The sequence below is a fragment of the Scyliorhinus canicula genome, chromosome 3 (genome assembly GCF_902713615.1).
Source record: "Scyliorhinus canicula chromosome 3, sScyCan1.1, whole genome shotgun sequence".
Classification (NCBI taxonomy): Eukaryota; Metazoa; Chordata; class Chondrichthyes; order Carcharhiniformes; family Scyliorhinidae; genus Scyliorhinus; species Scyliorhinus canicula.
In genome coordinates this window covers 71279475-71301883 of record NC_052148.1, presented here as the reverse complement: position 1 = coordinate 71301883, position 22409 = coordinate 71279475, and the positions used below count along the sequence as shown (strand labels likewise).

Sequence of the window (22409 nt, the reverse complement as noted above, 5' to 3'; positions counted from 1 at the left end):
TCAACAATTTTAAGTCAAAGAGTAAACAAACCTAATGCAGATTTTCCAAAGGTCAGTTCTTATGACCCGTCTTGTTTTTTTTTGAAAGGTAATGGCATTTTTACATACCAAGGGTTTATTCTGAAATATTTTGACATGACAGTTATATAGTTCTTTCTGCATCAGGGTGTTTTCCAATTTGAAGAACTACATTATGACTAGGATTACATTTACTAATCTGACAATGGAATCAAACGCAATAACTGAAGAAAGTTCATCTCGAGAAGATAGCACGAAACCAAAGTGGTTTAGAGTTAAACTTAAAAGCAAGATTCAGCTGTGAAACTACTTTACTGAGAAAAATTTATGACAGGTGTATAAAATTTCATGCAAATTACAGCAATAAACTGGCAGCAGTTACAGTTTATTGCATGTTACACTTCCCTGTTCAAACTTAAATGGAAGAGAACATGTTGTCTCTTGCAGCTTTGATCTGGTCCGGTCTTCTGTTTCTCTCCCTTTCTTGCCACCTGGATTACACAAACTGTCTTCAAGAATGTAAGCTATTAGCTGAACGCAACACTTGACAGTATTTGCCATAATCTTTCTAACTTGACAACAATTTATATTATGCATTATTTCTACATTTTCTCACCTTACTATGCTACAAAAAGGGTTTCATACAGTCCAGTGCTAATAAATAATCTTACATGTTCGTTGGGGTCCTCAGAAGTGGTGACATTAATTTATGATTGCACAATGTTCAGCTCTATTTGCAACTCCTCAGATACTGAAGCAGTTTGTATCCATGTGCAGTGAGACCTGAACAACATTCAGACCTGGACTGATAAGTGGCAAGTTACATTCACACCACACAAGTGCCAGGCAATGATCAACTCCAACAAGAGAGAATCTAAATGCCTTCCCCTGGATATTCAACAACTTTACCATCACGGATTCCCCCACCACTAGCATCCTGGGAGTTATCACTGACAACCTGAACTGGACTAGCCATATAAACACTGTGGGAGCAGGAGGTCAAGTGAACAGGGCTGGGAATTCTGTGGTGAGTAATGCACCTCCAGACTCCCTAAAATATGTCCACCATCTAAAAGGCACAAGTCAAAATTGTGATGAGTGCAGCTCCAATAACACTCATGAAGTTTGATGCCACCCAGGACAAGCAGCCCACTTGATCGGCACCTGGACCACAATAACCACTCACTCCTTCCATCACTGCACAATGGTAGCAGTATGTACATCTAGAAGATGCACGGCAACAAATTTCCACGCCTCTTTCAACAGCTCCTTCCAAACCCAGGACCACTACCACCAGAAGGACAAGCGCAAGGCAGCACGGTGGCGCAGTAGGTTAGCACTGTGGCCTCACGGCGCCGAGGTCCCAGGTTCGATTCCCGGCTTGGGTCACTGTCTGTGCGGAGTCTGCACGTTCTCCCAGTGTGTGCATGGGTTTCCTCCGGGTGCTCCTGTTTCCCCCCATAGTCCAAAGATGAGCAGGTTAGGTGGACTGGCCATGATAAATTGCCCTTAGTGTCCAAAATTGCCCTTAGTGTTGTGTGGGGTTACTGGGTTATGGGGATAGGGTGGTGTGGGCTTGAGTAGGGTGTTCTTTCCAAGAACCTGTGCAGACTCAATGGGCCGAATGGCCTCCTGTACTGTAAATTCTATGATCTTTGACAGGAGGGTACGAATGCAAGTCAGGTAGGTATGAGGGTCCAGCATGCAGTGATGAAGGATCCATGGCCTGTGAAATTGATCATCATGTGCATAGAACTTGCTACTGATATGGATGAAAAGAACAACTCTTAAGAGTGTATTGGGAAATTTACCTTGGCATCATGGTGCAGGAAGCCACTGTAGTGGCATTGAATGGAATGTGGTATTGATAGGGAGCAAGTACCATGTACATGTTCATTAGATTGATTCCTGAGATTAGGGGTTTGCCTTATGCAGAGAGATTGAGCAGTTTAGGCATATACGCTCTCGAGTTTAGAAGAATGAGAGGGAATTTCCCCAGTATTGGGGAAACAGGGAGCAGTTCTGCTGGGATGGGCTCCACATAACCTCGGCTGGAACTGCTGTCAAATAATTAGGACAATAGACAGAACTTCCTTGGCAAGTAGGATTAAGGTGAATCCCAAAGCTTTTTATTCATATGTAAAAAGCAAGAGGGTGGCCAGGAAAAGGATTGGACCACTTAAGGAGTGTGGGGGGAATCTATGTGGTGAGCCAGAGGAAATGGGCGAGATACTAAATGAATACTTTGCTGTTCACTAAAGAAAGGAACTTTGTGGATGCTGATTCTTGGGTAGGGTGTGTACACAGTCTGGATCATGTTAACATCGAAAAGGAGGGGGTATTGGGTCTTTTAAAAGATATTAATGAAATGAAAATCGCTTATTGTCACGAGTAGGCTTCAATGAAGTTACTGTGAAAAGCCCCTAGTCGCCACATTCCGGCGCCTGTCCGGGGAGGCTGGTACGGGAATCGAACCGTGCTGCTGGTCTGCTTGGTCTGCTTTAAAAGCCAGCGATTTAGCTCAGTGAGCTAAACCAGCCCCTAAGGTAGATATGTATCCTGGGCCAAATGGGATTTATCCCAGAATGCTGAGGGAAGCAAGAGAGGAAATTGCTGGGGCCTTGACTGACATCTTTGTATCCTCATTGGCTACTGGGGAGATCCAAGAGGACTGGAGAATAGCTAATGTGGTACCGCTGTTTAAGAAAGGTAGCAGAGATAATCCTGGAAACTATAGGCCGGTGAACCTCACATTGGTAGTAGGTAAATTATTGGAGAGAACTCTCAGGGACAGGATTTATACCCATTTAGAAACAAATGGACTCATAAGCAATGGGCAGCATGGTTTTGTGAAGGGAAGGTCGTGCCTCACTAACTTGATCAAGTTTTTTGAGGAGGTAACAGAGATGATTGATGAGGGGAGGGCAGTGGATGTTGTTTACATGGACTTCAGTAAAGCCTTTGACAAAATGCCTCATGGCAGAGTGCTACAAAAGGTGAAGTCACACGGATCAGAGGTGAGGTGGTAAGATGGATACAGAACTGTCTCGGACACAGAAGGCAAAGGGTATCAGTAAAAGGGTGTTTTTCTGAATGGAAGGTTGTGACTAGTGGTGTTCCACAGGGATCTGTGCTTGGGCCTCTGTTGTTTGTAGTGTACATAAACGATTTGGAGGAAAATGTAGCCAGTTTGATTAGCAAGTTCGCGGACGACACCAAGGTCGGTGGAGTGGCAGATAGTGTTGAGGATTGTCAGAAGATACATGAGGACATAGAAAGGTTGGAGATTTGGGCAGAAAAATGGTAAATGGAGTTTAATCCGGACAAACAAATGTGAGGTAATGTATTTTGGTAGGTCTAACATAAAGGGGAAACATACCGTAAATGGTAAAACTCTTAGGAATATAGAAAGTCAGAGATCTGGGCTTGCAGGTCCACAGATCTTTGAAGGTGGCAACACAAGAGGACAAGGTAGTCAAGAAAGCATACAGAATGCTTGCCTTCATTGGATGGGGCATAGAGTATAAAAACTGGCAAGTCATGCTACAGTTGCATGCAAAGAACAAAGAAAAGTACAGCACAGGAACAGGCCCTTCGGCCCTCCAAGCCTGCGGCGACCATGCTGCCCGTCTAAACTAAAATCGTCTACACCTCCGGGGTCCGTATCCCTCTATCCCATCCTATTCATGTATTTGTCAAGATGCCCCTTAAACGTCACTATCGTCCCTGCTTCCACCACCTCCTCTGGCAGCTAGTTCCAGGCACCCACTACCATCTGTGTAAAACCTTGCCTTGTACATCGCCTCTAAACCTTGCCCCTCGCACCTTAACCCTATGCCCCCTAGTAATTGACCCGTCTACCCTGGGAAAAAGTCTCTGACTATCCACTCTGTCTATGCCCCTCATAATTTTGTAGACCTCTATCGGATCGTCCTTCAACCTCCTTTGCTCCAGTGAGAACAAACCAAGTTTATTCAACCTCTCCTCACAGCGGATGCCCTCCATATCAGGCAACATCCTGGTAAATTTCTTCTGCACCCTCTCTAAAGCCTCCACAACCTTCTGGTAGTGTGGCGACAGAACTGAACACTATTTTCCAAGTGTGGCCAAACTAAGGTTCTATACAGCTGCAACATGACTTGCCAATTTTTCTACTCAATGCCCCCGCCAATGAAGGCAAGCATGCCTTTTGCCTTCTTGACTACCTTCTCCACCTGTGTTACCCCTTTCAGTGACCTGTGGACCTGCACACCTAGATCTCTCCGACTGTCAATACTCTTGAGGGTTCTACCATTCACTGTATATTCCCTACCTGTATTAGAACTTCCAAAATGCATTACCTAACATTCGTCTGGATTAAGCTCCATCTCGTCTCCAAATGATCTAGAACTTGGTATGGCCGCACTTGGAATATTGCGCACAATTCGGGTCGCCACAGTACCTGAAGGATGTGGAGGCTTTGGAGAGGGTGCAGAGCTGGTTTACCAGGATGTTGCCTGGTCTGGAGGGTGTTAGCTATGTGGTGAGGCTGAATAGACTCGGACTGTTTTCATTAGAAAGACGGAGGTTGAGGGATGACCTGATAGAGGTCTACAAGATTATGAGGGGCATGGATAGAGTGGACGAGTAGGCACTCTTTCCCAGGGTGGAGGGGTCAGTCACCGGGAGCATAGGTAGGTTTAAGGTCCGTGGAGCAAAGTTCAGAGGAGATGTGCAAGGCAGATCTTTTACGCAGAGGGTGGCGAGTGCCTGGAACACGTTGCCAGAGGAGGATGTGGAAGCAGATACATTAACGGCATTCAAAAGGCATCTTGACAAACACATGGATAGGATGGGTACAGAGGGATACGGCACAAGGAAGTGCTAAGGGTTTTGGCAAAGGTTGGTATCATGACCTGGACAGGCTGGGTGCACCGTTGGGCCTGCTCCTGTGCTGTATTGTTCTTTAAAGTAATACAGGGGAGTAAAAATGGGGGTGGGCGGATTCAAGAAAGGGCAAGGTCAAAAGCAAGAAACGTTCTGGAAATAATGGAGAAGCAACGGTTTAGCAAGAATTAAGAAGTTAATAATTAAAGAAATGGTCCAGAAGAAGTGAGTAGGACTAAGTAGCGATAAATTCCCTGGAGCAGACAACCTGCATTGGGTTTGATCTTCCAGAATTCCAAGATACTGAATATTCCCCTTTTTCTCACAATGCATTCCCTGTATCTTCTCCCTTGACCATGCTGGAATTCGCTAAAGGCATTGAAGGAAATGGTCCATGTGAAATGATTGAGATCAAAATTTATTTTCAATTTTCTCCTTGCACTCCCCAAAGCATTTCTCTCTGGATGTAGATTTAGTCTTTTAGTTTAAACATTAATGCGTGGCAACACTTGAATTCTCTCCAATCCATAGGTGGAAGACCACCTCAGAATTTAGTTGCCAAACACTACGATGTATGATATAAAGATTTCACTACACTGTATGATATAATGGCCTGTATTCTCTGGAGTTTAGAAGAATGACAGGCGGTCTATTTGAAACCTGCAGAATACTGAAAGGGATAGACAGGATAGATGCACAAGATGTTTCACCTGGCTGGGGAGTCTAGAACCTGTGGACACAACTTCAAAATAAAGGAGAAGTCGCTTAAGACCGAGATGAGGAGAAATCATGTTACACAGAAGGTTGGAAACTTTTGGAATTCTCTTTCCTGGAAGGCTGTGGAAGCTCAGTTATTAAGTATGTTTAAAGTAGAGATTGACAGATTTCTAAATGCCAATGATGTAAAGGGATATGGGGATAGTGTGGGTAAAAGGCGAAGTGGATGATCAGTCATGATCATACTGAATGGCCGAGGATAAGCTGAATAGTTGTTTGCCTTCGAGAAAGCAGAGAGGAAATTTGATGGAAGTGTTCAGATTTATGAGGGGTCAAGACAGAGTGGATAGATAGAAATTGTTCCCACTAGTGGAAAGTTCGAGAACCAAAGGGCACCAGTCTAGAGTGGCAAAAGAATCAGTAATGACATGAGGAAAATATTTTTTATGAACACAGTGAATGATCACGATCTCGAGAGTGTGGTAGAGGTAGATATAATTGAAGTACCTGAAGAGCAAATAAATTGCAAAGCAGAAGAATGGACAAATGGAATTAGCCAAATTGCTTGTGCATAGAATTGATACGCACACAACTGGTTGAATGACCTCCTTGTTTTATAACCATTCTATGATTCCATACAAGAGGGAGGAGAAAGAAAAGCATAAAGCATATTTTGGAAATTAGTTGTATCAAATTAAATAATTCTGCAATTGTTTCATTTTATTAGCTGCCCCTTTAGACCAGGCACAGTAACCTAGAATTCAAGAGTAAATTGGAGCAGTCTTAACCTATCATGTTATACATCTGAAATTTGTCGTGTTTTGGTTTTGACAGGCATGGGAAGAGGTTTTGCAGATGATTTTCAAACATGGTTGTATGCCATGATTGATTCGGGTCTAAATATGCCAGTCTGTTTTTTTGAATGACTTCGGAGTTAGACATTTTTTATAAAAACCATGGCTTGGTGAGAAGGAGAAGGGGAAAATTTACCCATTATGTTAGTAGAGTTGATTTGAACAAACTCAAATCTTCATCGAAAGTTAGGTAGTTTTAGGCAATTCCCACACATCACAAGTAGAGTGGGCTGTTCAATGTATAAACAATAATGTATATAAAAATAAGCAGATACACACATGGACATAACCGTTTTATTGATTTTCGTTTTGACAGGATTGATGTTGACATTAGTGTAGCAGCCAATTAAACATTGGTAGCACGTTACATTGTGGATAGCACAATGGCTTCACAGCTCCAGGGTCCCAGGTTCGATTCCGGCTTGGGTCACTGTCTGTGCGGAGTCTGCACATCCTCCCCATGTGTCTGCGTGGGTTTCCTCTGGATTCCTCCCACAGTCCAAAGATGTGCAGGTTAGGTGGATTGGCCATGATAAATTGCCCCTACTGTCCAAAATTGCCCTTAGTGTTGGGTGGGGTTACTGGGGTTATGGGGATAGGGTGGAAGTGTTGACCTTGGGTAGGGTGCTCTTTCCAAGAGCCAGTGCAGACTCGATGGGCCGAATGGCCTCTGTCTGCACTGTAAATTCTATGATAATCTATAATTAGGAATGTCAAAATACTCCAGATATTCAAATTGAAGTATGTTGTTCAAAAACTTTTAGCTACCTTTGAAAGCATATTCCTGATCTCGGGTTGCGAAAATAATGACAGGAATAACTCTGCGGCCTGAGCCTCAAATTTAGAAGGGCAAACTAGCAAAGTTAAACTGTAAAGTTTTGGGGAAAAGGTCAAGGGAAATTAGATAGAAGTTTACAGTGCAGAAGGAAGCCATTCAGCCCATCGAGTCTGTACCGACCCTCTGAAAGAGCACCCCCCAGGCCTACTCCCTACCCCCCCCTGCACAGAACCTGCACATCTCTGGACCGTGGGAGGAAACCCACGCAGACACGGTGAGAACATGCAAATTCAACACAGTCACTGAAGGTCGGAATTGTACCCGTGTCCCTGGCGCTGAGGCAGCAGTGCCAATTACTGTGGCACCTTTTTGGAAATCCAGATCCAAGGATAATCTAGGAAGTGACTGACCTCAGCCATGACAGAAGAAAAATATAGCAGATAGTGAGCAAATATTCTGCCCACGAAATGTATTAAAACAGAATTAAAATGTAAATATCGGGTGATCCAATCTTCCTTTTTTGATTCCCATACGCAATTGATTATTCCAATGGGCATCACGGTGGCACTGCTACCTCTCAGCACCAGGGACCCGGGTTCAATTCTAATCTTGGGTGACCGTGTCGAATTTGCACTTTCTTCCCGTGTTTGGGTGCGTTTCCTCCGGGTGCTCCAGTTTTCTCCCACAGTCCAAAGATGTGGCAGAGGTTAGGTGGACTGGTCATGCTGAATTTCCCCTTAGTATCCAGGGAGATGCAGGTTAAGTTATGGGGATAGGATGGTGTGGGTGGGGGAGTGGACCTGGGTAGCGTGCTCTTTCGGAGGGTCGGTGTAGACTCGATAGGCTGAATGGCCTCCTTCTGCACTGTAGGGATTCTATAATTCAAATGCATGCAGATACTAGTTGAGGAACTCCTCGCTTTTAAGCTGGCAGTATTCCCAAAGGATCCAAGTACTTGAGAAAAATACAAGTTAAAAATGGCTTTTTCCAGGTTGTATATTCACAAATATCATTCATCCCCCCTTACCCTACACCCATATATCTGTTGCACTATTCAATGAAATAATGGCCGATTTATAACTTGCCTCCATTGGTCCACCTTAGTCTGTAGATCTTAATAACCTTATATAACAAACATCTATCAGTCCTAGTTTTGAAGTTTTCAATCGACCTAGACTGCTATTTTATTTTGGTAAGAAGTCTTACAACACCAGGTTAAAGTCCAACAGGTTTGTTTCAAACACGAGCTTTCGGAGCGCAGCTCCTTCCTCAGGTGATTTTGGGTGGGGGAAGGGAGGGGAGTGATGTTCCAGATTTTCATGACTGTGTGTGTGTGAATAAGTGTTTTCAAAGATCATCAATGGACAGCCCAGCGTTCATTTTAAGACTATATCTGCTTATTTTGAGCTGTCTGAACAAATGAAAGTTTTTTGCTATCTATCCTATCAATTGCTATAATCGTATGATGACCTCAGTTAGAACACCTCGTAATCTTCGTGGCTACTCTATCTATCCTCATACTTCAACTTCTTCAGCCCCAGTTTCTCAAAGGCCAATATACCCTACCTGAGATGCTGTGCCCAAAACTGAATGCAGTTCTCCAGAGGTCTAGTTGCAACATAACTTCTAGCCCTTTGGATTCTGGTCCTTGAGGAAAAGGCCAACAAGCCTTTTAAATTATTCTTGTGTATATGTCCAATAACCGTCAGTAATTTCTGTACTTGAACTCCTAAATCTCTGCTCATGAACATCGAACTGAAATGTTAACTTTGTAGCTCTTCCCACAAATGCTGCCTGACCTGCTGAGCATTTCCAGCATTTTATGTTTCTATTAGAGTTATTGAATATTCCTGGTATTTTGCTTTTGTACTACTTAGGAATACTTAACTACTAAATAAAGGGAAATAGCTGCCTTGGTATTTTTTTTTAACTACAAAGTTTAAGCCAGCAGCTTATGGTGATGATTTCAAATACTCATCTTAAAGTTTCAAGAAACACCAAATTATAATTTTACCGAAACTTACCTCATAAATATTTGGGTGCCACATTTTTGTCAGAAATCTGAAGGTAGGTGGAGAATATGGATAATCTATTGGGAATTTCAGATGAGCCTAGGAGAAAATAGAAGGCATGGTCAAAATATGCTCCTTTTAGAATAGATGTAGAGTTTATTAACTCAGCATAGAAACGAGGTTTGAGCTAAAATTATACCAAAAGATTATCGTAAGCAAAACAACAGTAATGAAGAAAATAATGGCACTGAAGAGTGACAAATCCCCGGACCAGATGGTTTCCATCCCTGGGATTTAAAGGAATGAGGTGAGAAAAACTGCAGATTCCCTAATGATAATCGTCCAAAGTTCTCTTGATTCAGGAATTGTTCCTTTAGATTGGAAAAGCTGGTCAAGTTACACTGTTTTGTTAGGAGAGAGGAAAACCAAGGAATTATAGATCAGTTAGCCGTAACATGTCATCAGGAATTACTGGAATCTATAATTGAGGATAAGGTGAGCGTGCCATTTTTGAGCTGACATAGATTTGTAACGGGGTCATGTTGACGAATCTGAAAATTTATTTTGAAGAGGTGATCAGGGGCATGTCCAAAGATTTTATTTATACCTTACAGAAGGCATTCAATAAATTCCCTACTCCTATGTTCATATGTCCCCGATAAGAGACTGATAAGTTTGCTGAGTGGCAGGAGATAGAAGAGTTGGGGATAATGAGCAGGCACTCCAATTGGTAGATTGTGATTCGTGGCATCCTACAAACATCTGTGTCAATTAGTCACTATTTATTAACAACCTAGATGATGGGATAGAAAACCTTATATCCACATTTGCCAAATACACAAAGATAGTCACCACTGTTACCAATGTAGATGGAAGCATACAATTAAAAAGAGATGTTAATAAAATAAAATGGGCAAAACAGTGGTAAACGGCTTTCAATGTGGACACATTTGATGTTGTCGATTTTGGATCAAAAAAAGCATAGAACAGGGTACTTTCGAAATGTGAGAAATGAGGGACAATGAAAGTCCAAAAAGTCCTGGGGGTCCAGGTACAACGATCATTAAAATGTCATGAACATGTACAATCAGTTTCCAGCTACACAGAGCTCTGGTTAGGCTTGAAGCCACTGTTGGCAGTTCCAAAGTTGAGGAAGGATGGATTGATCCTGGAGGTAGTGCTGCATACATTTGCCAGAATAATATCTAAACTCCAAGACATAAATTGTAAGGCAATATTACACAAACTGGGGTTGTGTCCCGGGTGTCATGCGATAATTAGAGCGAAGTTTTCAAGATATTAAGGGGAACACACAGGGTGGATAGAGAGGAACTAATCCCACAGGTCCCTAATATATGGTTCAGACATTGAAGGGGGGAACAAAACTGGAACCTACAGGTTTTGAACTGATGTTCTGAGAGTTATGTTGAAGTTTTCCTGAAACTAACAGCTTTACTGCCTGAACCACTCATTGCGGCGAAATGCCTCACGCTCCAACAATTGGAGGACCTCTAGGGGGAGAAAATTAGTCAAAAATCATGCTCCTTATCACTGTGCTGTGACTCCATGTTCATTCTCCTTCTGACTGGTAGAGAACAACTATCACAGTAGAGATCAAGGGTCAAACCTGAGAACTTCCAGGCCTGCATGACTCAGCAACTTAGAACAGTACAGCACAGAACAGGCCCTTCAGCCCTCGATGTTGTGCCGAGCAATGATCACCCTACTTAAACCCACGTAACCTGTATACCCATAACCCAACAATCCCCCCATTAACCTTACACTACGGGCAATTTAGCATGGCCAATCCACCTAACCCGCACATCTTTGGACTGTGGGAGGAAACCGGAGCACCCGGAGGAAACCCACGCACACACGGGAGGATGTGCAGACTCCGCACAGACAGTGACCCAAGCCGGGAATCGAACCTGGGACCCTGGAGCTGTGAAGCATTGATGCTAACCACCATGCTACCGTGAGGCCCCAAACTTATTGGATAAAACTGGCTGAAACATCAGGGGACGTACTTTCAACAAATGTACTTTCAAAGTTGCAATGCACAGGCAACAAGTTGCATTTCTATAGCATCATTAACTCAGTAAAACAACCCGAGGTGCTTCACAGGGGCATTATCAAACACAATTTGACACCAAACTGCATAAGGAGATATTAAGACATATGACCAAATGCTTGGTCAAGGAGGTAAAGTGTTTTAAAGGAGGAAAGAGTGTGAGAGAAGTAGAGAGGATAAGGGAGGGAATGTCAGAGCTTAGGGCTTATGCAACTAAGGCATGGTCGCCAATGTTTAAACCAAAGATGCTCAATGGGCCAGAATCAGAGAAGCACAGATATTGCAGAATGCTGCGGGGTTGGAGGTGGTTATACAGATATAGAGGGGGGAGACCTTGGAGGAATCTAAAAACGATGAGAACTTAAAAAGCAAAGCCAATTATGTCAGCGAGCACAGGGATGAGATGTGAACAAGTTTTGGGAAAAGTTGGGATGTGGGTAGCAGAGCGATGATGACCTTAAGTTTCTGAAGGGTGAAAGACAAGAGATTGTTTCACCACAATCCTGGCCAATCTAGTCTAGAGGTACTTAAGGCATAAGGGGTTCAGCAGAGGAGCGGAGATAGGGCCCAAGCCAGCAGTATGATGTTGGCAGAAATAGATGGTCTCAGTGATGGTCAGAAGTATATATCAGAGTCAAATGTGACACCAAGGTTGTGAGCAGTCTGGTTCAGCATTAGACAGTTGCCAGAGAGATAGATAGCATCCACGACTAGGGAATGGAGATGGCGGAGCACCAAAGATAGTAGTTTTGGTCTTCCCAATATTTTGTTGCAGAAGATCTCTTCTCATCCAGTACTTTTATGTCACATAATCAAACAAATTAGATATAGTGGAGGGTTAGAGAAGTTTGGTAAGGTACAGCTGGGTCTCATCAGCATACATGCGGAACCTGGCACTGTTTTCAGATGATGTTGCAAAGCGCTGAATTTAAAGAAGAAATGGGGAGGGGGGGATATAAAAGCAGATCTTTAGGACCCAGAAGAGGTAATGGTGTGGGAAGAGAAGCCATTGCGGGTGATTTTCTGTCTATGACTGGATAGAAAGGGAGCCAGACGAGTGCAATCATCCACTTAAGAGTTCTCCTGAGAATTTTACAACACTGATTAGATTTGGTAATCAATACTTTATGAAGTTGTTTGTCTTCAAAGCTTAGTGTCTGAGAGAAGTTTTTGAATAAAAATATTGCAGCAAGTCAGTTCCTCTTAAAGTGACAAAAATTGAATGATCATGGAGATAAATTGCAGTTTGGGGAAACTACCTTCACAGGATTGTTTACAACGAGGCAATCTTACACCACTAGTTTGTTGCAGGGCAGATATCTGGCTCTCCAACACTGAAAAATGCATTCTGCTGATAGATCAGTTTCAGCCAAGTGCCACTGTCCAACAGAGATGGTCTATTCTAATCAGATGTTCTAAGTACAGCTGTCAGAAATATCAGCTGACTTATTCTAAATGTGTACATTAACAAACTGGTCTTTTCACAGCTTCAGCTCAGGCTGTCATTACAAGAATCTTCAAAATGAAGAAGTTAACTATGACCTTAGACACTGACTTGTATTGCAAGTATTTATAGGCATATTCTGTTAACTTTCTCCTCCGCCCCTTAGTCCATCTCTTCTAAAGTGATGACTCAAACTCAGGTATGTTTCCATAAATGTCAGTATTGCTCTAGTACGTCAAGTGGCTACAACTTGCCTGAGCAAGCACAGCTCCAAAAACACCTGTGACGCTTGACACCAACTGGGACAAAGCAGCCTGTTTAATTGGGCACCCCATCCATCACTGGCTCATAGTGGCATCAGTATGTACTGCAGACAAGATGTGACGTACTGCATTCAAGATGCACTACAGCAACTTCCCAAAGATTCTTTCAACAGCACCTTCCAAACCACAACCGTGGCCAAGAAAAACAAGGGCAGCAGACCCATGAAACACCAGTTTCCTGCCAATTCACTCATGATCCTGACTTGGGCTAAAGGGTATTGCTGCTTTTCCTTATCTTCAAGTGTGAAGATGCTACTGCAAGGTTATTACGTGAACTGAGGTGATTAACCACACAGACCAGAGATGAAATTTATGATCATTCTATGCCTTATGCCTTATGACTTAATCACGTCGTCCAGCACATTCAACAAGAGGGGATATATTCTGTATTTGAATATACACAGCTTAATTTAGTAATTTTTGGGATAGTTGACAGTGATAAGTTATTTTGAGTTAAATCAGTGCACTTCAGACTGAGAAAGCAAATAAATAAGGTACTTTTTGAAAATAAATTTATTACGTGAAAGATGCTTCAGAAAGCAGTTATATTAAGTATATTGTACTGACATCATACAATTTGAAATGAAAAGGTGAAAATCGCTTATTATCACGAGTAGGCTTCAATGAAGTTACTGTGAAAAGCCCCTAGTCGCCACATTCCGGCGCCTGTTCGGGGAGGCTGGTACAGGAATTGAACCGTGCTGCTGGCCTGCTTGGTCTGCTTTAAAAGCCAGCGATTTAGCCCAGTGTGCTAAACCAGCCCCGTTTACTGTCAAACTGACATAAACATACCAATTGTGCTTAAAAAGAAATCATTTTTTATTTCACCTTGTATTGTAAAATAAAACAAAAGAAATTCATCACTTGAACCACTAGGGGAGACACCACGTTTATTGCCAGTTGTCTCTGTCCAAGGGCAGCTTCAGTAATCAAGGGCAGTACTAAATATGATCTGACACAACTAATAGATACGGCTGCCCAGCAACAGAAAGTGCATTCTCATGCAGCAACGCAAGCTGCCAGGCTACCTATCATCATGGTCAGCATCAAGACAAACTGCTACATTACAACCTTGGATCCCAGATAAAATGCTCACTAGGACAGCTGGGCAAAGGTTTGTTGACAAATTTGAGGCAGACCAGTCATGAAATTACAAGCAAGGTGGCCATTAGCTGGTATCTTCTGACCTTCACATTTAGATATTAAAACAAATCTTAAATTTTGAAATTCCATTCTGACGGATCATGGAGTCTAAAAGAAAAGCCGAGGGCACGGGTTCGCTCCCGGCCTCGGGTCACTGTCCGTGTGAAAATTCTTCCTGTGTTTGCAGGGGTTTCACCCCCACAACACAAAGATGTGCAGGGTGGATGGATTAGCCTCACTAAATTGGAAAAAAATAACTGGGTACTCTAAAGTTAAAAAAAAAATCTTCTTGGATAAAAAAGAACTCTCTCAAGATTGAGAGTGTGCAGTGACAATGGTGTGTTAGTTCCATGAAGGTTTCCAATAATGGCAACTGTGCAAGGAGGTTAGCAGGGCAGTCCTGGCCTGCATTACCGGAGAAAAACACCAGCAAAGACTTGCACCAAATTGTCCAAAACTCAAATCCCGCCATGGCAACTTTTCAATTCACTTAATAAATAAATCTGGAATAAAAAGCTAGCATTGGTAATGACTATATATCTACTGGATTGTTGTAAAACCTTATCTGGTTTACTTATAGCCTTTAGGAAGAAAATTGCCATCCTCACCAGGTGTGGTCAAAATGCAATTTTAGCGGCACACCAATGTAGTTTCCTTTCAAGTACCCTTTGCAATGGTTGAGCAAACCATTCAATTCAAGGCAATTATATATTTTTTAAAAATATTTTTATTAAGGTATTTGCACATTTTAAATAATAACAACAGCAGCGACATAAACATGGTACAATAAACATTCCCCCCCCCCCAAATCACAATCTTCACACACCCCAACCATAAAACAACAGTCCGACCCTCTCTTCGCCCCCCCTTTGGAATTCTGCTTCTGCTGACATTTTAATTTTCCCAAGAAAGTCGATGAACGGCTGCCACCTCCGGGTGAACCCTACCATTGATCCTCTTAAGGGGAACTTTATTTTCTCAAGACTGAGAAACCCAGCCATGTCACTAACCCAGGTCTCTACACTCGGGGGCTTCGAGTCCCTCCACATTAATAAGCTCCGTCTCCGGGCTACCAGGGAGGCAAAGGCCAAGACGTCGGCCTCTTTTGCCCCCTGAACTGCTGGCTCTTCCGACACTCCAAAGATCACCACCTCTGGACTCGGCACCAGCCGTGTTTTGAGTGCCGTGGACATTACCTTAGCGAAACCCTGTCAAAACCCTCTAAGCTTCGGGGATACCCAAAACATGTGCCGTCTCCCCGCGGCCCTGCCTCTCCGCCATGCTTTCCCGTGTTGCCAGCTCTGCTCGCGTCTTCCTTGTCGGGCTTTGTCTTCTCACATGGCTACTTCCGGTCCAATTCCCCATAATTCTCCTCACTGTCTCACTCTTCACAATTTATCGAATAAAATCTGGGAAAAAGGTCCAAAAGTCCGTCACAGGTGGGAGCTATCAAATGTGCGACCTACTCCTCCATGGCCACCACTGGAAGTCGTTCAAGGCAATTATTGATCATGTGAATGAATTAAACACTAAAAAGCATGCTCCTGTCTGTTCTTTAAATTTCATCTTCAATGTCTTCCTACTTCTATTCCAATACTGAAGTCCATCATCAGTCACTGTAACATCTCCACTATTTAAGTGCCAGATTTTAAGGTCCTCACTTAGAAATCGCAGAAATTGTGCAACACCCAGTTTGCGGACCTACCAGTGACGTACACTGCCTCATGCTGGATAACTGTTTACGCTGAGTGCATTCCTCCAGTTCGAGGAGGTAGTACGCCTATTGTTCGCATTGAAATATGTGGGAAATAACCCAATCACATTCGAAGTTAGGATGGCCGACTTACTTATTGTGGTGTAGTGGGGTGGGAAGTACATCTTCAAGCTAAGAGTCAGAGATTGTGCTCATTGTTGGGCCCCATTACATTCCAGGGATCTATACTTGCCAGCATTTACAGATTTCCTTTGTGTGCTCCTAAAGCATCTCTTGCAAATGAACAGAGTAGCTTGCAAGGCTAATAAGTGCCTCAAAAAGTGGTTAAGCTGATTAAAGTAATAGTTGGTCAGAAATTCAGCTGGAGAAACATTATGAATATTGAAGTACTAGTGAAAGTACAGAAATGATTTACAAGAGCAGATATAACTACCAGGAAAGATTGAACAGGCTGGGATTTTTTTTCTTCTTGATAAAGAAGTTGATAGAGACATTAAAATTATGAATGGTTATGATCAACCTTTAAAGTTGCACCATAGCAAGCATCCTATCTGGCTGCATCACAGCCTCATATGGCAACTGCTCGGCCCAGGACCGCAAGAAATTTCAGAGTTGTGAACGTAGCACAGGCCAGCACACGAACCTGCCTCCCATACATTAACTCCATCTACACCTCCTACTACCTGGGGAAAGCGGACAGCATAATCGGCTTACCCACTCTTCCAACTTCTTCCATCGGACAGGAGATACAAAAGTCTGAGAACACGCACGAACAGATTCAAAAACAGCTTCTTCCCCACTGTTATCAGGCTCCTAAACAACCCTCTTATGGACTGACCTGATTAATACTACACTCCTATATGCTTCACCCGATGCCGGTGTCTTATGTATTTACATTGTGGACCTTGTGTTGCCCTATTATGTATTTTCTATTCCTTTCATGTACTAGATGATCTGTTTGAGCTGCTCGCAGTAAAAATACTTTTCACTGTACCTCGGTACATGTGACAATAAACAAATCCAATCCAATCATATGAATATGGAGAAAATCCATTCACAACTGGATGTGGCAGGACTGGAGAACTTTGATCTGATCCATTGGTTGTGGGATCACTTGGCTCTCTATCATATGCTGTTTGGAATGCATTGTTGCTTCACTTGGTTGGCACCTAATTTTTAGGTCTGCCTGGTCCTGCACCTGACATGTTCTCCTACACCTCACATTGAAACAGGACTAGTACCCAGGGCTTCATGATAATGGTTGGGAGGGGTGCAAGCTGGGTCATGGGGTTACAGATTGACGAGGAATACAATTCTGCTTTTGCTGTTGGTCCACTTTACCCCATGGAAGTCTAGTTTCGAAATGCTAGACCTGTTCTGAATCCATTCTTTAGTGTGATGGTGGAACACATTGCCAAAAGGAGTGGCTGAACAGAGCATTAATGCCTGATGCAATGAAAGGAGGAAAGAAACAGTGGCAGAGTGGGTAGGAGTAATTAAGAGTGGAATGCCAGTGTGAAATATAAATACTGGCAGACTAGCTGGGCTGAATGGGCTGTTCTGGCACTATAGATTTTACGTAATTCATTCAACAACTGGTAGCATTGAATGCTCAAAGTAAAACTATAATAAATCATGGTTCACTTCTTGCACTGTTATTCAACACTTTTATCCTCAACTTTTGACACCATTTTTAAATTTTAAACTTCTTGTGAATTGAAGTTAAAGTCCAGATGATTTTCTTTTCAGTGATCAGAAAGTCCTAAACTGACTGTCATCTTATTTTATGCTTATTTGAGCATACAGGGACGACAAAGGATCCACAATATCTACCATATTTTAAAAAAATTCATTTACGGGATGTGGTTTTGGAAGGTGTTGTCCAAGGAACCTTGGTGAGTTACTGCATGATTTATTTAAAACATTTCCATCAAATCTTCAGCAGTTGACATGCATTTTATTATTATTATTCTTTTAAAATAAATTTAGAGTGCCCAATTACTTTTTCCTAATTAAGGGGCAATTTAGTGTGGCCAATCCACCTACGCTGCACATCTTTGGGTTGTGGGGGTGAGACCCACGCAGACACGGGGAGGATACGCAAATTCCACACGGACAGTGACCCGGGGTGGGGATCAATCCCAGGTCCTCAGCACCCTGGGCAGCAGTGCTAACCAGTGCACCACAGTGTCGCCCCATTGACATGCATTTTAAAACGGTCATCCAAGTTTTGTTACCAAATATTAAACATGCAATGCTTGCCAAAATTTAGTTAGCAAATACGATTTATCAACATTTGGCTGTGAACCGAGGAAAATGGCATTGATAATGGAAAATAAAGCCGTGCAGTGGGGAATGTAGTCTGTATATTAAATCTGGAGAATACTCAAGGCAAAGGAAACAGCAAAACGCCAAACTTCACAGTTTCCTAGCAGTTGTTGTCTGCTTTTCAGGACACAGTTTCTCTCAACAGCACGAGAATTATTTATAGCGGGTAGAAGAAAATAGCGAAACAGAGACAGTTGATGCAAGGCAAAGCTGGCTTGCTTTTCCGAACTTGACAATAGCAAACCTCAGTAAATTCATTGACCGAGGAGAATGGGAGGAGAAAGATAAAAGAGACTGAATGGATATAGAGAAAGGGAAAAATGAGACAATGTCTTACATCATGAAGCATGATACATTTGTATGAAAAGTCAGTAACCTACTTTTAAATGCTTTGACCAAAAGTAGAATGGCTGCTGTTTGACAGTAAACTTCAAAAATTAAGGATTTGTTTTGGTGTGAATGTTAAACGCTCCACTCCATTCGAGAAATTTGGAACAGTCGCATTATTATTGTCATGTGAGAGTACCTTTAAGAAATGGGTGTTTATAAATGAGTGTGTATATAAATATCTGCAGTGAGAGTACCTTTAAGAAATGAGTGTTTACTACTGCAGTGATGTCAGAGAGTGGGTGGAGCTAGGATACCGGTCAGCTTTTTACTTTCATTTTAGGCTGTTTGCTGCAGGGTGTGTTTTAGTTTTGTTTTCAGTATTGGAGCTGAAGCCAGACAGAGCAGGTGTACTGATGATCTCTCTGCCATGAAAAGACTATCTCCTGATCATTTGGTGAATTCAGAATTATAAATGTTCTCAGTAGTGAATGTAAACCTAATATGCTTCTGTTAAAAGGTGGTGTTTCTTTTGTTTTCTGGATGTTGTTTGGGAAGTTATTAAGAATTACTTAGTGTTGTATTCTTTGGGGGTTGTATTTGAATTGATGGTTTCTAAGATGTTCACTGTATGTTTTAAAAAGGTTAACTTGAGTTCAAAGAATAAACATTGTTTTGCTTTAAAAAATACTTTTCCATTTCTGCTGCACCACACCTGTAGAGTAGGCTTTGTGTTCCCCATACCACAATCTATTAAAAGTTGTGGGTCAGGTGAACTCCATGATACACTTTGGGGTTCTCTTAAACCCTGGCCCATAACAATTTTCAGAACAGTTTTAAGGATCCAAAGCTTCCAAACAAACTACGTCAATACACATTTGTGCTCATGCAGAGAAATAGAGCATTCGCCCCTTCAGGGCTGTTCCATATTCAACTGTATCATGACTGATTTGTATCTCTGATAAGAACTCAGGAACTCTCACAAATTTTAATCTACATCACCAAAACAAGAATCCTACCCCTGGGCCACAGCGCCCACGGGTTATTTGCCTACATTTTGATGAAGATCTAGTTTGTAGTTAGTCTCGATATTTGAGATAATGTTTATCTCTGGGAGGGTTATTGTTGTGAAGATAAGGTAATGGAAATGCTGGACTTGAGATTACCAGAATACCTAAAGAAAATGGCAACTCAAAAACCCATGTTTATTTAATAGTGCCAGAATTTAAGAGATTGGGTTATAAAACAGCTTACATGGCTGAAGAACTGGAGATGTGAAGTCCACACTGCTTGCAAAGAAGTACAGTCCAGAGAAATGTTTGGGAATTAGAGGTAAATTAGCTTAAAAGCATTAAGTGAACTGTGAAAGGCTACATCATCATGGAGATAGGTAGAGCTTAAGGTTCTCTGGTTTAAATATATCTGTGTTTTCTCTGGGAGAGGGGGTTGTTGCAGTTTAGACCTTGGTTTACATCTTAGAAAATCTTGGGAGCTGTTAGCAGGCTGCAGGCAGTTAGGGCTCAGAGGATTCTGGGGAGCCAAAAAAGGGCCTGAAGGTCATTGGTTCCGTGCCAGAACTCAAAGAAGTCCCGAGTGCCATTTTTAGCTCAGTGCAGCCAGGAGACTAGAGTTTGGAGTAACCCAGGGGCTGTGTCAGCTTAGTGAAGCTAGCAGTTTGCAAAAGAGTTGGATTGCACCAGTAATTAGAGATAGGAGTACAGCTTTGTAAATCCTGTGGAAGGCTGTTTCAGGAAGGGGGAATGAATCATCAGGACATGAGCAAGAGTTGAGGCAGTCTGAGTTGGAGTGACGTTTGAGGCAATGCAGTTTGCAAATGGAGGTGGAGAGTTGAAATTCCTTGTGAGGGAGAGAGCTTTAACAAGACTTTGTGCCTCTCAGTGGTCACTGAGATCTGGGTGGATTGCCGAGAAATCTATGGGATCGGTCTTGGTCAAATGTGCCATTTAATGTGCAGTGTAGTGTGTATGAACACAGTTTGCCTGTTGATTCATATTTACCTTACGCTAATTCTGAATGTTAGAGAACAAGATATTTTTAACTTTTCTGACTTCATATAGTCACATTTACTTTTGTTTAAAACCATGGAATCTTGTGGTTTTATTCTCCAAGTACTGGGATTCCAAACTTCAGCTACTTCAAATAAACAGTTATTGATCCCCAACCCAACTGTAACAACATTCAATACCTTGTTCAAAATGCGACAAGGCAGCTCCTTCCAAAACTATTAGGAGCACATTAACTTTAAGATCACTTCTCTTTTGCAGCAGATAACTACATGGAATTTTAATTTCTGGTACAGGGCTTTAGACTTTTATATACTTCACACTTGAAAAATAGAGCTGTAATTCAGCATTAATTTTGTATGTCAGTAGTACTTCATGCAAATATACCTTAGGCAACAATATGCACTTCATTAATAGCAAGCTGTAGGCTCTTAACCTAATTTTTTGTTTTCTTCAGTCATAATTGCAGCTGAATTGTGTCATCAGATGTTATCCAATGATACTGCTCACATGAAACTGACCACTTGGAGAGAGCAAGAACTTTGAAGGCTCAAGCCCCATTGCAAAGATGCGATTGCATAATCAAGGCGGAACAGAGTGTAGAATTAAGGAGCATTGTTGCAGTTTCGGTCTTCTGGATGAGGCACTGAAAAGGTTTGAGCATCTACCCTCTTAGGCGGGAAGAGGAACAGGAGTTTATCTCAGTGTAACATTTATCCTTTAACCAATGTCACTAAAACAGATTATTTCATCATTTACCACATTGATTTTTGCAGCACTTTGCTATGTACAAATTGGCAGTCATGTTTTTCTGCATTACGTAACAATGACTACACTTCAAAAGCACTTCATGGGCAACATGGTGGCGCAGTGAGTAGCACTGCTGCATCATGGTGCCAAGGTCCCAGGTTCGATTCCTGCTCTGGGTCATTGTCCGTGTGGAGTTTGCACATTCTCCCGTGGGTTTTGCTCCCACAACCCAAATGTGCAGGGTAGGTGGATTGACCACGCTAAATTGTCCCTTAATTGCAAAAGATGATTTGAGTACTCTAAATTTATTTTTTAAATATATTTATTTGGGAAATGCTCTTTTTGACATTTGCATATCAATGGTTTTAGCATGCAAGAAATCGGATCTTAAAATGTTGTTGATAATAATAAAAACCTTTTATTATCACAGTATGAAGTTACTGTGAAAAGCCCCATTAAAAAGTTAAAACACCATATTTCACAAATGAATGTTTTGATGATTTTCTGCACATTGTACAAAATATTTAAGATTGTCAAATAAGTGACCTTTAGTTGGGGCTGGATTTAACACCAAAATAACAGCCAAAATGCTTGAACTCTGTCTTTGTAACACCTATTTTTATTATTTTCAGGGGTCAGTTAGTTCAGTTGGCTGGACGGCTGGTTCGTGATGCAGAGCGACACCAACAGTGCGAGTTCAACTCTCATACTGGCTGAGGTCAGCCATGAAGGCTCCATCTTCGCAATCTTACCCCTCACCTGAGGTATGACTCAAAGACTTTATTTAATGAAAAGACAAAAAAAAAGCCTCGTGAGTGACTCCTTATGCATAACTGTACGCACAGAAGCTCAGAGTTTTGGCAATGAATCTACTGCGTCCAGACCCCTCATGATTCTGAGCAACTCTCCTCTCATTTATTGCCCATCCATGAAGGCATTTAAGAGTCAACCACATTGGTTTGGATCTGTAGTCATATGCAGGCCAGACGAGGTAAGGACGACAAATTTCCTTCCCTAAAGGATATCAGTGAACCAGATGG

At 42.1% G+C, this 22409-nt stretch overlaps 1 protein-coding gene across 2 annotated transcripts in view; it reads right to left on the bottom strand.

Moving 5' to 3' along the window:
- ube2r2 (ubiquitin-conjugating enzyme E2R 2) overlaps positions 1 to 22409 on the bottom strand; it is a 157758-nt gene that overhangs the window by 19785 nt on the left and 115564 nt on the right. The window contains exon 2 of one of the 2 annotated variants that reach the window (XM_038790689.1): positions 9258 to 9344. The exons of the other annotated variant lie outside the window; for it this stretch is intronic. Within the exon in view, the coding sequence (XP_038646617.1) occupies positions 9258 to 9344 (87 nt within the window). The remainder of the gene's footprint in view (positions 1 to 9257; positions 9345 to 22409) is intronic. 2 annotated transcript variants of the gene reach the window in all.